Genomic DNA, 17,035 nt, shown 5'->3' on the forward strand with positions numbered 1-17,035 from the left:
TTAACCAGTTTGATGAAAATATTTCAAATTATATATGAAAACACCACACTGTACCCCATAATTGCATTAATGTACACAGCTATGATTTAATTTAAAAAAATTCTACAAAACTTTAATCATGTATGAAGACATATACTTTGATCTTGGGTGAAATTTTTGTAATGCAAGCTTCTTATAGAAATGAATTATATAGAAATATATATCCAAGGCTCAGCACCTGTAGCTCAAGCAGCTAAGGCACCAGCCACATACACCAGAGCTGGCAGGTTCAAATCCAGCCCGGGCCTGCCAAACAACGACAACTACAACCAAAAAATAGCCTGCCATTGTGGTGGGCACCTATAGTCCCAGCTACTTGGGAGGCTGAGGCAAGAGAATCACTTAAGCCCAGAAGTTGGAGGTTGGTGTGAGCTATGATGCCACCACACTCTACCCAAGGCAAGAGAAAAGAAATATATATCCAGACATTTGCACTGTTCCATATCTTTTTAAAATTATATGAAGGAAATAAATATATTTTCTTATTAGGTTAAAATACTATTAAAACATATATTATTGCTCTTCCTTGGTGCTGCCTACAGAGGTGGCCACCATCTCCTATTAGGCATCATGGCTGCCCTCAGACCTTTTGTGAAGCCAAAGATTGTCAAAAAGAGGACCAAGAAGTTTATCCAGCACCAGTCAGACGGATATGTCGAAATTAAGCATAACTGGCAGAAACCCGGAGGTTTCTGACAATAGGGTTCGGAGAAGATTCAAGGGCCAGATCTTGATGCCCAACATTGGTTACGGGAGCAACAAGAAAACAAAGCATATGCTGCCCAGTGGTTTCTGGATGTTCCTCATCCACAGCATCAAGGAGCTGGAAGTGCTGCTGATGTACAACAAATCTTACTGTGCAGAGATTGCTCACAGTGTTTCCTCCAAGAACCACAAAGCCATTGTGGAAAGAGCACCCCAGCAGGCCACCAGAGTCACCAATCCCAGTGCCAGGCTGCGCAGCAAAGAAAATGAATAGACACCTCATGTGCACATTCTATTTGTGTTTAAATAAAACCATAAATACTGCCATCTGGCATTTTCCTTCAAAAAAAAAAAAAAACATACTATCTTCCTATGTAAGTCAGTGTTCTTAATGAAAACATATCTGCAGTTTTTAGATACCCTAGAAGAATAAAGCACAAACATCAATAGTTGCCTGATCAACATCCATCCTTCCTTTTAATGAAATTTCATTTTTGGATGGGTATTCACCCCCTCTCCAAGTAGTCATATGCTTTAGGGAGGGCTAGCACCAACCCCAGGCCCAAATGGAGAATCCTGATTAATCTAAGCTAATTATGGTATACCTATTTTCCTCACCAAGGCTAAGTTGGGACATGCTAAGATGTTAACTCTGGCCAACAACTTCAAAGCAAAATGTATAGAGTACAGAACATATACAAGAATAATTGCTATTGCTCTTAAAATGTAAGAGAGACACAAAACCACTGGATATTGTTCCTAGATGCTGTAGTGTCTGAATGTGACAACTACCACTGTGAACTGCAGCCACCTTGTAACCATGAAGGAAATTTGCTTGGGCCCAAGCCAATCCATCAAGTATGGCACATTAGAAACATAGTGGGAAAAAACCTGGGTCTTTGATGATGTTATCAACCTGAAATTAATAAATCTCCCTTAAAACTTCCTGGTTAAGGCGGTGCTGTGGCTCAGTGAGTCAGGCACTGGCCCCATATACCCAGGGTGGCAGGTTCAAACCCAGCCCCGGCCAAACTGCAACAACAACAACAACAAAAAAATAGCCGAGTGTTATGGCGGGTGCCTGTGGTCCCAGCTACTCGGGAGGCTGAGGCAAGAGAATCTCCTAAGCCCGGAGGTTGCTTTGAGCTGTGACTCCACAGCACTCTACCAAGAGTGATAAAGTGAGACTGTGTCTCTAAAAAAAAAAACAAAAAAAACTTCCTGGTTATATACGGGTAAGTTTTCCTTATTTAAATTTTAATTTGAGTTTTCTGTTACTTGCAGCCAAAAGCATTCTAATTGCTGTAAGTCTGAATTATTTCAAGCCTACATTTAAATATTTAGCAGATACTTACTGAGGGGGAGGGATAAGTAATGAAGAGAGTATGGTGCTTAATTTATTAGCAAGCCACGCAATCCAAAGATAAAGAACTCAGCCCTACAAAGGGATCCTAAAACCTTACCTACTGTATTTCAAAACTAATTACTACTCTATTCCCCTGTCCCTATCTGCCCTCCAACCTCCATACACATACTAATGACAGACTTTAGTCCCTTAAGGTTAGGTGCTCAGTTTGCTGATCAATTCATTAACCATGCTATAGGCACTGCTTTCCCCATACCAAAAATGAAGACGTTGAGAAAATGGAAATTATCTTCTAACAAAATGGTAGAAGATTTTAATGTATAATAGGAAGTTCATTCTCACAAAGAAGGAACTTTAATTATTACAAGATTTTAAAAGGTCTCAAACTATGAAATTTCCATAGATTCTTATGTATTAACTACCTCTATCTGTAGGACACAATTTAAAATTTTTCTCATATAATTTGGGAGAATTTATAGTACATTTAATTGTTACTAAAACTAAGCCTTTCTATTGCTGCTAAGATATATCTGAAATGAATATCTTTCTTTCTCATTGATGGTGCTTCTCCTAATAATCAGAAACATTTTAGCCAGCCATGGTAACTCATACCTATAATCCTAGCACTCTGGAAGGAATCTGAGACCAGCCTGAGCAAGAGTGAGAGCCTGTCTCTACTAAAAATAGAAAAATTAGGTGGGCATTGTGACAGGCACCTATAGTCCCAGCTACTTGGGAGGCTAAGTCAGGAAGATCACTTGAGCCCAGGAGTTTGAGGTTGCTGTGAGCTGGGTTAACACCACAGCACTCCAGCCTGGGTAACAAAGTGAGACTCTGTCTCAAAAAAACAAAAGAAACATTCCTCTCACCTTCCTTAATCAGTATCCCCACAGCCACTATCCTCCAAACTATATCTGATGGACTACAAGATGGTAATAGATGATTTTTGAGAAAATGAAAGAGAAGAAGAGAGGGAAAGAGGAGGCAGAAGTGAAAAGAGAGAAAGAGCAAGGCATTTCAATCCATGGTCAAATTTCAGGAAATAGAAATACTGCATGCTATATCCCAAAATGTTCTGAGAAGTCCTGTCACACAGAGAAATTGATTTCTCTTTAAATATCTTTAAATCTCTTAGGGAAATTAACTCCTAAAAATATAGGAGATACATATATATATATATATTTATATTTTTTTTTTTTTTTGAGAAAGAGTCTCACATTGTCACTGTTGATAGAGTGCCATGGTGTCAGAGCTCTCATAAACCTCAAACTCTTGGGCTTAAGCAATTCTCTTGCCTCAGCCTCTCTAGTAGCTGGAACTAGAGGCACTTGCCACAACACCTTGCTATTTTTAGAAACAAGGTCTCGCTCTGGCTCAGACTGGTCTAGAACCTGTGAGCTCAGGCAATCCACCCGCCTCAGCCTCCCAAGTGTTGGGATTACAGGTGTGAGCTACCATGCCTGGCCTAGGATATATTAATCCTTAAAATAGTCACTACTCAATGTAAAAATGACAAAACAAATAAATACTAAAATAATCACGCCAAGCTAGAACCATGCTTTAACAATCTACAGGTTCTCAACCTGTGGGTCACGACCCCTTTGTAACAATGAAAATACATTGCAGCATTAGGAAGGTTGAGAACCACTGATCTACAGAGAGAACTAGTTTTTCATAAGCAATATCTTCCAGGGCCTTGTATCATATTTTCCGCTCCCATCAGTCAGTGACACAAAATGCAATCACTTCTCAAATGATCCTTAAAATAATAATTTTATCATGGAATAGTATGGTCCAAGAGTGTAATGTCTCCAAACTAGTTTCCTTGACACGTCCATTTTACTTATTAATACAGCCTCGGATCTAGAGCAGTGCTTTCAGAGAAGGTAGTGGAGGAATCCTTGCTCTAGGAATAAATGAATGAATGAATACTTCCACCATGTCCTCTCTGTCCTAGTCCAATTTGCATCTCATTTTCTCAGATACATACAATGTGTATTGCAATCTGTAAATCTTTGTTATGCTACTAAACTCAACCTCCTCTGACCTCTTACCCCTTAAGAGGTACTGACCTCTTACCCCTTAAGAGGTACTGACCTCTTAAGTCAGTACCAAAGAGAGTCTGATATTCATATTTCCTAAACCAGTTTACATGTTGGTCTTAACTCTCAATAAATAATAAACTCCTTGAAATTAAAACCACATCATAAACTACTTTTGTACATAAGAGAGTGCCAAGGTACATAATAAGTATTCAATGAAAAAATTTTATTGATTATATTTTATAAAAAGGAAGTTCTATATGTAGTAACAATAGTTGGGAATTCCTGGAATTTCTAGACTAGACATTACTAAAATCAATAGTAACAAGGACAAAGTTCTGAATAAAAAAATATTATCCAAGTTCTAAAGAAACTGTTCCCTCTGGCTTTAACCTCTTTGACTCCATTTTCTCATTTGAAAAATAGCTCTGAAGCATTTCTCTACAGGTATTGAATGAACAACAAATAATGCTTATAAACCCCCTAATAAATGAAGACTTTATCTCATAGCCCTGGAAGCAATCCTGACGTCTTAAATTATGTAATCCTGGTATTACATTATATTAGTCTGGCTCATATAAAATGTAAGCTACAAAAATACCAAAGCTAAGGAAAAATATTTACTCATGCTTTTACTAAGATGCAGAAAGAGGATGCATGCATTGCCAAAATTCCATAGAACATGCTCAAACTAAAGCACAATGCCTTAGTTATTAAAGAAGGCAATGGCCTGAAGCAGTACTTAGGAATAAAGATTACTTGGCCCAGGCAAGAGTCAATATTTAAGAACACAATGACTAATTCCCACTTTAAATTCATGAACGTATTTCTTTTTAAGAAGTTCTTTTCAGTTAAAACTTTTATTTGTGGTTTTCCTACCTGTAATCTATGAACCTATAAATGAACAAAAACTTGAAACATGAAACTCTACGTAGGCCAAGTGTCAGTATAGGCCTAATTCTGATTGTAAGAACTTCGCAGTAAGGGTTACACAAGACTTATACTTTATCTTTTAGTCTCCAAAAACACTCATTTACCTATTGTCCTTAAAGAACCAGACTGAAGGTTCATTCTACAGACTGTGGGAAAAATGCATGAATGACCCTCTAGACCACTGATTTTCAACCAGTGCGCCATGAAAATTTTTAAAGAGCATTAATTAAATATTTCTGAAAGAAGTTCAAAGCACAGTTTAAGTATATTCTTTCTTTTTTTTTTTTTTTGGTCAACATAATTTAAGTGTTCTGTGGAAGATTAACTATAGGTTTAAGTGTGCAGTGAGATAAAAAAGGTTGAAAAACACTGCTCTAGACCATATCAAAACTAGAGCTTTTAACTTAATTTCAAATCATTAACATTCAAAATCCTATGGTAATTAAAGTGCCTCTTTAAGAGAATGAACTTCAAATTTCACAATAGAATCATCTGAATCCAAACCAGTATTACTGTAGCTAACAGAAACTTCATTTCCAAATAATTTGCTAATTAAAAAAAAAAATGTTCTAGTAAGGTTGACATAAAAATAACCATTAAATTATACTACCTGTGCTAGCTTTGTGATCTTGAGCAAATCATACTCTACACCTCAGTTTTCACATCTGCAAAATGAGAATGGGACCTGATAACTTCTGGGGCTCTTCTCAAAGATAAAACCAGATAATAATAATGGTTATGCCTTGCAGGCATCCTCAAACTTGGCCCGTGGGCCACTTGCGGCCCACCTAGGACATTTATCCGGCCAGCCAGGTGTGGCCGACTTATCCAGGGCCCGCAGTCCGGCCCTCCAATGGTCTGAGGGACAGTGAACTGGCCCCCTGTTTAAAAATTTTGAGTCTGGCCCCCTGGTTATGTGTATCATTTTAATCAAAGATTTGAATGAAAAATATAAGCACAGATTCTGAAAAACATTAGGTAAAGTCTAGAAAAATCACAACATAGGAAAGAATGATAAACTCTAATCCTCTCCCTATAGCACCAATTACCAAATACAAGAGTTTACAGAGATAATTTTTTTTTTTTTAGAGACAGAGTCACACTTTATTGCACCTGGTAGAGTGCTGTGGCATCACAGCTCACAGAAACCTCCAACTCCTGGGCTTAAGCAATTCTCTTGCCTCAGCCTCTCCCCCGAGGAGCTGGGACTACAGGCGCCTGTCACAATGCCCATCTATTTTTCTGTTGCAGTTTGGCCAGAAAACTGGGTTCAAACTCGCCACCCTCGGTATATGGGGCCAGCGCCCTACCCACTGAGCCACAGGTGCCACCACAGAGATAATATTTAAAAAAAAAAAAAAAAGTAAACTTCTTAGTAGTAACACTGATATACTTATTGGAGTAATTTCATTCATTCCCCACTTCCCAACCAGAAAAGTAAGATTTCTTCCTTCCTGGTTTTATAACATGACATTGGAAACCTCGAGCCTGCTCCTCTCTGCCTACACAAAGACAGGATTGAGGGTGGTTCATTGAAGAAAAAGTACATTCATGGGCCTAAATCATGCACGATCCAAATTATCTTCCACCCTCCACCAAGTCTCAAAGTCACCTCAAACAAAATTCTCCTCTGGCCCCCTCACACTTCTCTCATTAAAATCAAGCTGCCATGTGGGAAATATGAGATTGTTGGTCCATATTCAGACTGTGGGCAAACTGGCTCATTTCCCACAGAGTCTGACAACATGAAGTGTAAAACCAGACTCTAAAAAGGTGACTCACTGCTCAAGAGGGCCTCTGCGTGTTGGTGTGTAAATCAGCATGTGCTCTACAGATGAATGAGATTTGTGTTCTAGTTCTGCTTCTTTCTGCCTGTGTACCACAAGCAAATCATTAAATCTCACTAACCTTAGATTCCTAGGATGACACTACCTACCTCCCAGAGCTGCAATTCAGGATATGTTACAAAGGGTCTGGCATATGCCAAGAAGGCACATGAGCACTGAAGAGATGCTACTTCCCTTCTCAATTTCTGCCTTCCTTCTACACAAGTGCTAACAGAGACTCCAGCACCACAGATAACTGCCACCATCCTCATCAGACTGGGAGTTCCCCTGGTGCTGAGAGTACTTTTGGATTCCAGTAAGCAGCAGAGGGCCTGGCCCAGAGTAGAAACATAATAAATGCTTGTTAAATGAAGAGAATGAGAATTCTTTGGGCTTAAGGATGTTAATATTATCCTGGCCAGGGTCAAAGAAAATTCTGATTTTCAATGTGGCTGAATAGGCGCTTGCTATGAGCGACTATGTAGTTCAAAGCAAATAAGCTATTCTGAATTCTAATAATTACATTCTCTAAAACATAAAAACCCAATTGCCCTGCAGCTCTCAATTTTACTTTTGAGAATCCAATTCTTTCCTAAACAATGGAGTGGGTAACCACAGAAACTTGTGGAATCTCTTTTCCTAGAAAACACGAAGAACAAGAGAGCAGCCAGTATGTCTGGAAACTACTTCAGAATCTGCCTATAAGCAGGATGCCAGAGTAGATTAGATGTCCCTTAGAGGACTCTTCCAGACTTATACCACTAAGATGTTAAGAAAAATAACTAAAATTAATTCTCTGTCATTCATACCCAGGAAAATAAAATAAATACAATTTAACTTCCTCTAATACAGTTATTGAAAATAATTTTACTCAGACTTAATGATGTTTTAACATTTTCTCCATAGTGTATTAAACCATCCTCAACTATTAATCTGAATATGAGCTCTCTTTCATAAAACAGAAAAGATATTACACTTAACAACATAGTAAATGGTATTATTATTCTTTTGTTCCTCTTTTTTAATCTACCTGTTTCTACGTGCTCCCAATCTATTCATCCACAATGGGAAACACCACTTCTCCCAAATACTCCACTCAATCCTCCCATTTATAAAGCTCTAATGCATTCATTACTTACAATACTTTGTGCAGGTGACTATTATAAGATGTCTTCTATTTTCATTGATTCACAAGTAACAATTTTTATCTCCCTGGCTGAACTATAGGCTGTTTGTCTAAATTTTATATTCCTCAGGTATTCCTCTACCATGTCAATACTGAGTTCATAAGTGCTTTCAAGTTCTTGTTGGATCACTGATGAATTTAAAATGAAGGGAAAGTGCAACAGTAATGTAACACTCTGCACATTGCGGACCTCTATGAAGTTCCGGCAAGGCAGACATCCAAACAAGTCAAAAATAAAGCCTTTCAGACTGTTATACATTGACATCTGCCTTTTAGCTGGGACTAGCACAGTTGGACGTTAGTACACACAGGAGCTCAAGGGAAAGACCTCAATGATTTAGTTCCTACCCTGTAAGGGATGAGGAGCTATTAAGGTGAGACCACTCACATGTAGATGGAGGCTATTTGGGGAAGTGTAGCACACTCCCCAGGTCAGAGAGTTTTCCTGGTTCTGATTTTACATAGGATCACTTACTCATCTGTCAGGCCCAGTCACTCAGGCATCAATAAACAGAAAGGAAAGGACTTTCAGAAAATTAGAATGTAATAATATTATTTAAAAACAAACAAGTAAAACTTGAGTTTTCTCATTCTTCAAAATCCAAAGAACACATCTGAAACAAGACTAAGGGGCTCAAAAATTCAACCATTACCATCCACTCTACATACTTATCAAGAGGGAGGCAGATCCCCTGTTCTTTTGTTTATATATGAAACAAGACTACTTCTTTTTTTTGGAGACATAGTCTCACTTCAGAGTGCTGTGGTGTTATCATAGCTTACAGCAAACTCAAACTCTTGGGCTGAAGAGATCCTCCTGCCTCAGCCTCCCGAGTAACAGGGACTATAGGAGTGCACTACTACACCAGCTAGTTTTTCTACTTTATTAAAAGTATAGTCAGGGTCTCACTCTTGCTCAAGCTGGTCTCAAACTCCCAAGCTCAAGAAATCCACCCACCTCAGGCTCCCAGAGTGCTAGGATTACAGATGTGAGCCATGCGCCCAACCCTGAAACAAGAACTTATTGTCCCTACTATGTGGCACGTACTGTCCTAAGTACTGGGAACACAGCATTTTACCAAAATTACAATTCCAGTAATGTTATCTAAAGCCTTAGCTTAGTATTTTACAGAGGTAAAAGATCTCAGATATAATCCAAACCCCTTATTCTACAGAGGAGAAAAATCAAAGCCCAGAGAGGTTAACTAACTACCTTGTCTCAGTTGATTATCACAGCTATATGGCAACAAAGGCAGGAGTAGAAACCAGATTTCTTGTCTCTCCCTAGTAACAAAATTTACCTATTGGTTAGGTGATTATTTCTACATGCCTCCTATAAGCCAGACACTACAGTAGGCACTAGATACAGGAAAATGTATAAGATACTAAACCTGTCCTCAAAAAGCAGTCTTAAGAGCAAGACAACTAGATGAATACAATCATATTAATGTAACAGAGAAAGAAAGCAGACTGTATCTCTAATCGCCTAGGGCTTCCAATAATTTCAAAGAAAATGAACTTCTAATAGTTTGTTTTATCCTCACAATAGCCCTATGAGTATAGAGCATAGATCTTATTATTCTGGTAATATAGATGGAGACACTTAAGCACAAAGTGGATAAGGGAGTCTATTAAGGTCATCTCTAGTAACAGCAAAATGCCTAGAAACTAAGTTTGTTTACTCCAAGATAGACTTTTTCCCCCTGCTAGATGGAAAAAGCAGATGTTCTTTTTATGTCCAAGTTCTCTTCTGACCAAAAGCACACATTTCCAAGACTCTACATAGGACAATCTGTGGTTGTGAAAGTAAATTTAACTGACTTGTGAGGTGTCATCAGCTGAGGTTAGTTATTCAATGGTAAAAAACCAACCAACAAGACATCATTACTACTGGCATTCTTAAAGCACCCATTCTACTATATACAGAATATATGGAAAAAGTCCTGCCCTTGGGGAGTTAATAGTATAGGGTACAGGCATATAAACATTTTAACAAAAAGTGACATAATTAAACAAACTAAAACTTTAAGAACCATCATAAATAACTACAAATTTAAGACACTAAAGGTTTTACAGACCAACTCTAATAAGAGCTGCCAAGACATATACTTTTCAAGGGTTAAACAGAGAACAAAGCCTTGTATACATAATGGTATATCTCAATCTTCAGATTATTAAAATAAAAGCTCTTACCAAAAAGTTCATTACATTTAAAAAAATATCCTTAACCTAATTCCTTCATTTCACTTTTCAATTTTACTCAAAACAATTATACAAATAACCTTTCCTATACAAAAAGAATACATTTATAATGGAGGTTTCTCCATCACTGTGACTTTGGCAAAAGATTAAAACTGTGTGGAATCACTGCCCTAATCTGCCTTCCTTCAGATGCAATCCAAATGAAAGAAATCTGATCATTTTCTCCTATATACAGAAAATTATATATACATCCAAGAATCACTTCATAAAAACTTTAAAAACTGTTTCTTTGTTTTCAAGTTCACCTTTAAACATAAATTTCACTTGTTTGGTGACTTAATATATAAATTAGTAAACTAATTTAAACTACACACAAACTTTATGTCCATCCTATATTTTATTTATATCACTATTTATTATGGCCTTATAACGTGACCCAATTATTTTAAAACTTAGCACACTGTAGAAATATTAACCAAATAAATGAAGCAAAAGAGAAACAAATATTAGTGATTTTAAGTTACTGACAGGAAGAATTTCTTTAAGAACAAGATAAAAAATAAAAATTGTGATCGTCCTTCAAAAGGAATAATGCTTTATTTATTTTAAAAATCCTACTCCATTTTTTAAAAAAAGGCTCTTTGGTATTTCTTAAACCTATTCAGGGTTTCACAATTATAGCCAATAAGTGTGAAATCCTTTTAAATATTTGATGAATTTTATAGGGTGATACTTAGTAATTTAAATGATAATTCAGAACTACCACAGTAGGTTTCATTGGAATTAACAGTAGTATTATCATAAAACGATTTCATATTTTCTAATTCCTAAGATTTAGTTCCATCACAAGAAAATATCTTTTAATAAACAACAGCTTAAAACTTAACTTTGAAGCATAACAACTTTTTTTAGACAGGAGAGGGAACAGGGCGTGAATTTATCTCCAGATCCTAATCACTAGGCCAAATTGAATCTTACATGGTTAAGGAACTAATTAAACATGCAGCGACAGTGACATCTAGTGTTAAAAATGTAAGCCAGTAAGACTACCATTAAACCTTTCTAATTGCTGAAGAGTAACCATTGAAAGCTTTCTTCAAAAAAAAAAAAAAAAACTTGCAGATTATATCTAAAAATGACCCATAATCAAAATAGTTCTATAGGTTTCCTTCTAGACATTAAAAGCACATTATTAAGATAAAAACATCTTAGAAAGTAAACATAAAACAAAAGACCTAAAAGTAAAAACTATTATTTACTCCCTTTGGTCAACATCTGTGACTGCTCCCCTTTATACCAGAGTTTAATGCAAAGGCAATCTGGGATATGTTCTAATGAGTGTACTAGAAACATTTAAATTTCCATCTATAAAATTAAAGATATTATACAAGCTAGAACTTAAGGAAACATCAAGAGAAAGTAACTTAAGACATTTCAAAAATACTTGAAGATGATGAAAAGGAAAAAAATGTGCAAGGTTGCACTAAAAAACAAGCTCTATATTTCAGCCTTTGCTGCCTTACTAATTTTTGTTGCTTTGAAAGGTCCACTTATTTAACAGTTGGTATTTTTGCCCCAGGGCTTAGAACTTGGCAGCACAGGTTAATTCATTATAGTATTTTTATAGTTTTATGCTCTAGATCAATCTATAAAAGTAAGCACAATTTTGAAAATTATTTTTGGCCAGGACAATATTGTATAAAAAGTAGTTAGCATTAGAAGGAGCTTACCTATTTGTTTTGGAAAGTTCATCCTTTCCCTTTTTCACTCCAAAAATTCTTGTGATCAAGGTACTAAAGAGAAGCGTGGATGAATTTCTCACCTAACATAAAAATAAACACACAAGAAGGGTTAAGAAATATTCATGGCATAGAACCAACATTTACAACACTCAAATTAGATATTCAAAACTGTTACCCAACTGGCTAGTATAAGGCTAAAGAAAATACAATTTGTGTTAATAAACTAAGACAACTTCCAAAAACCTTTATAATAATTAACTCAAAGACTTCCTTTTCTTTCTTTCTTTATTTATTTATTTATTGTTTTGAGACAGAGTCTCACTATGTTGCCCTCAGTAGAGTGCAATGGCATCACAGCTCACAGCAACCTCAAACTCTTAGGCTCAGGGGTCCTCAAACTCTTTAAAACATGGGGCCAGTTCACTGTCCCTCAGACTGTTGGAGGGCCAGACTGCCCGCCCCGGGACAAGTCGGCTGCTAAGAGGACAGGCAGGGGCAGCAAAAACACCCAGCGGGCCGGATAAATGTTCTAGGCAGGCTGCATGTGGCCCGCGGCCATAGTTTGAGGACACCTGAAGTGTTTCCCTTGCCCCAGCTTCCCGAGTAGCTGGGACTACAGGCACCCGCCACAACGCCCACCTATTTTTTGGTTGTAGTTGTCATTGTTTAGCCGGCATGGGCCAGGCTCGAATCCACCAGCTTCAGTGTATGTGGCCAGTGCCCTACTCACTGAGGACAGGTGTTGAGCCTCAGAGACTTCCTTGTAAACTGAGCTCTACAATCCAAACACACGGATACCACACAGCTTTTTCCTACATTTCTAATATTACCATCAATTGTTTCCATTATGTCTTTGTACTTATAATCACACTTTGTTTTCAAAAAATTTTAATTTTTCCATATCCTTCCTGACAGTGAATATCCCAGTAAAGATATCTGCACTTTCCATTTTTTTCTGTAATCATTTATATATGAGAAAATATTTATAAAATCTAACTTCAAAGAATCCACGTAATTAACATGGCTAAGAAAATAGTTAATATTCCCAAAACGTTGTTTATTAACCTCATAATGACAATAATCTAAGTAATTTTAGCCCTTAAATTATCTGAAATAACTGATTAATGAATATAATAGAGGTGAGAATTATCACTAATAAACATGAGTATTGTTCTAAGATGACCAATGTGTCGAGATGCTTTGGATTATCACAAAAAATGTCTTGAATGTCATAGCATTATAGGACTTTTTCAGTTACTTTGTCAAATCAGAGTAGAGAAGTTATGGACCGACTTCCCCAACAGCATCATGGAGAACATCCAGAAACGGAAGACACACACTTGCTGCCATCACAGAGTTGAGATGCTAGGTTAAGAAGGTCCATAACCATATGGTTCATTAAATAGCAATGTAAGAAGAAAGGTCATTATGAATAACAATGTAAGATTTAGAAAACAGCTCCCTGAAAGCAATGTAGTAAGGGTCACAAACTCAAATGCCCGCAAGAACCAGGAAGCAACAGAGGCAGCAGTTGCTGAACTGTGTTTAATGCAATCACGATTCAGCATCAGCTGAGTTGCAGCCGTGAGGAAATAAAAGCCCAGTGTTGCCAGATCTTTAGTTTTTTTAAGACAAGCCAGAAATCTGATTTCTATGTGAAATCTCACTGTTTTGAAATGTTGGCAACGTATTAAAGAGAAAAAAATACACCACGAAAGCCAAATAAAACAGTGACGACCACCAGTTTGCAACCTCTCCTCTGAAAGTCCCGACCTGACTCAATTATCCATAGAGACACTAGATGGGACCTTTACAGATAGACTGGCACAATTCACACCAAAACTGAATGAAACCCTAAAATTGGAAAGATCCATTTATGTTCTATCTATAGTCAACAAACATTAATGGAGTCCCTACTACATGTCCAGCCTAAGGTCCCCAAACAATAAATCCATCCATTTGTTACTTTATTACTATCACCTCTGCCCGAGCTCAGGTTTTGATTATCTCTTACCCAATCTATTAAAATAGTTCCCCAAAGACTCTTAAGCCTAAGGTAACTTAGGAAAAACACCTGGGACCATGCCTTCTCTCAGAAATCTCACACATACAGAAAGTAGAAACACAAACTCTATCTTGCCCTTGAACCACAAGGACTGACAAAGGCTGCTAGATGTAGTGAATTAAACTAGGACTGCCTGGCTCAGCGCCTGTGGCTCAAGCAGCTAAGGCGCCAGCCACATACACCTGACCTGGCAGGTTCAAATCCAGCCTGGTCCTGCCAAACAACAATGACAACTGCAACCAAAAAATAGCTGGGGGTTGTGGCAGGTGCCTATAGTCCCAGATACTTGGGAGGCAGAGGCAGGAGAATCGCTTGAGCCCAGGAGTTGGAGGTTGCTGTGAGCTGTGATGCCACAGTACTCTACCCAGGGAGACAGCTTGAGGCTCTGTCTCAAAAAATAAAAAAAAAAACAAAACAATAGGACTGCTTGGAGATATTAAGAAATGAGCACCTTAGAAAGAACTGTAGAAGACTAATTTACAAAGCGAAAGTGTACACCCTATAAACAACACTCCTTTGATTCAACAGGCTAAAGGCAAGAGACATATATTCTTTTAGTAATATTGAAATGGATCAGTGAGGTCCAGTTCTATCAGTCTCACCCATCCTGACATGGTCTGAATGTTTGTGTCCCCCTAAAATTCATACATTGAAATCTTAACCTCCAAAGTGCAAGGGCTTTGGGGGTATGATTAGGTCATGAGGGCTGGGATGAGTGCCTATATAAAAGAGGCCTGAGAGGGAGACCCCTCTGCCCCTCATACCATGTGAGGACACAGCCAGAAGACCCCCTCTATAATCAGAAAGTGAGGGTTCACCAAACACTGAATCTGCTGACCCTTAATACTGGACTTCCCACCCTTCAGAACTGTGAGAAACAAACTTTTGTTGCTTCTAAGTCATTCAGTTTGTTGTGTTTGTTACTGCAGTCCAAATGGACTCAGAGATCCACTATAAAGTGCCCTCATTAGCAGCCAATCATGATCACTGCACAGCAGGTGTGGCAAAATCATTTGTTCTATCAGGCCTTCTGCGTCTGATTACTTACATTCTCAGAAAAACTATTTTGATTACCCTGTTAGTAAAGAATTATTTCCATATATTTACCAGTTTTCACAATAAGTTCATGCCATAGCAATCTCCAAATGTGATCAAATGATGATTTAAAATTTTTTAAATAATTCAAAACCATAAAATTTACCATTTTAAAGTGTGCTAGTCAAGTGGTGTTTACTACATTCACAAAATAGGATACTATCACTAAATTTCACAGTATTTTCATTATCCCAAAATGAAGCCCTGTACACTAATTGGCATTCTCTATCATCCTGCAGTAGGAAAGCACAAATCTACTTTCTGCCTCTATAAACTTACCTATTCTGGATATTTCATATACCTGGGATCATTTAATACATGGCCCCATACGCCTGGCTTCTTTAACTTAGGCCAGTGTTCTCAAGGTTGACCCATGTCACTCCTTTTTATGGCTAAATTATTATTAGTAGTATATTATATTATTAGTATATCCATAATTTGGATATACTACTTTTTAAAAATCTATTCATCATCTGATGGACATTTGTTTCTGTTTTTGGCGATGATGAATAATGATGCTAAGAACATTTATGTAGACATTTTTGTATAAATATGTTTTCATTTTTCCTGGGTATATACCTAGAAGTGGTACTGCTAGGTCATACATATAGTAACTCTACATTTAATCTTTAGGGAAACAGCCAAAGTGGTGGTATCATTTTGTATCTTACTAGCAATGTTCCAAATTTCAATAATTCTCCAAATGCTCCCCAATATTTGCCACCATCCACCTTTTGTATTTTAGCAGGTATGAAGTGAGATCTCATTGCTGCATTTCCCTAATGTCTGTGATGTTAAATATCTTTTTGTGTGTCTATTGGCCATTTGTTTGTCTTTTGTGGGGAAACACATTCAAATCATTTGTTCTTTTTAAAACTGGGTTATTCTTCTTATTGTTGAGTTGTAAGAGTTCTTTATATATTCTGGGCACTAAATTCTTAACAGATACATGAGTTGAAAGTATTTTCTCTCATGCTGTGGGTTGTCTTTATGCTATCTTGGTGGTATCCTTTGAAATGTAGACATTTTTAACTTTGATAAATTTATCTTTTTGTTGTTGTTGCTTGTACTTTTTTTTTTTTGCTGTTGTCCCAGATTTATTAAAATATTACAGCACACAGAAGACAGATTCAAACAGTTCCACGTGGTGTTTTGAAATTCATCCCAACTGTAGGCTGAGTGACCTGGAGGTTGGACAGACTGCCAAAGTCCAAAAGCTTCAGCATTTCCTTAGTGTCAGGATCTACTTCAATGATCTCCCGATCCAGGGCTGAGACCTCAGGGACATAGTTGTCTCTCCTCTCTCTCTCCTCTTCCTGCAGCTTGATGGAGATGCCTCTCACTGGGCCCCTCTGGATCCATTTCATCAGGTGTGTGACATAGCCGGCTATCTTGTTGTGGAGCTTCTTGCTGGGAATGATGGCAATCTCCCTGCATACGCGCTTGTTAGTGTGAAAGTCGTTGCCCAGACGCGTGTAGTACTTCTCTACGACGACCCGGGCCACCTTCTTCACAGTTTTGGTGCAAATGAAACAGGAAGTGTTGCTTGTACTTTAGATGACATATGGAAGAAACTGTTACCTAACCCAAGGTGTAACAATTTGTTTTCTTTAAAAACCTTTACATTACAGTTTTAGCTCTTACATTTAAGTTTTTAATAATTTTGAGTTATCCGAATATAGTACATATTTGTATATACTACATGATGTATATGTATACATTATACTGTGAATATAGTATATATTTGACAGTAACCAAATTTATTTCTTTTGCACCCACTTATGTCCAGTTATCCTAGTACCACCTGTTGAAGGCTAATCTTTCTCCATTGAGT

The 17,035-nt window shown here is 37.4% G+C and overlaps 1 protein-coding gene and 1 pseudogene across 3 annotated transcripts in view; one reads left to right on the forward strand and one right to left on the reverse strand.

The window, feature by feature from the left end:
- THADA (THADA, armadillo repeat containing) overlaps positions 1-17,035 on the reverse strand; it is a 331,550-nt gene that overhangs the window by 225,145 nt on the left and 89,370 nt on the right. For all 3 annotated transcript variants that reach the window (XM_023512128.1, XM_023512127.1, XM_023512129.1), the window contains one exon: positions 12,030-12,121. In XM_023512128.1, the coding sequence (XP_023367896.1) occupies positions 12,030-12,121 (92 nt within the window). The remainder of the gene's footprint in view (positions 1-12,029; positions 12,122-17,035) is intronic.
- Positions 610-1,018, forward strand: LOC100965494 (annotated as a pseudogene).

This window comes from Otolemur garnettii, unplaced genomic scaffold, assembly GCF_000181295.1.
Source record: "Otolemur garnettii isolate 467f Iridium unplaced genomic scaffold, OtoGar3 scaffold00024, whole genome shotgun sequence".
Taxonomy (NCBI): Eukaryota; Metazoa; Chordata; class Mammalia; order Primates; family Galagidae; genus Otolemur; species Otolemur garnettii.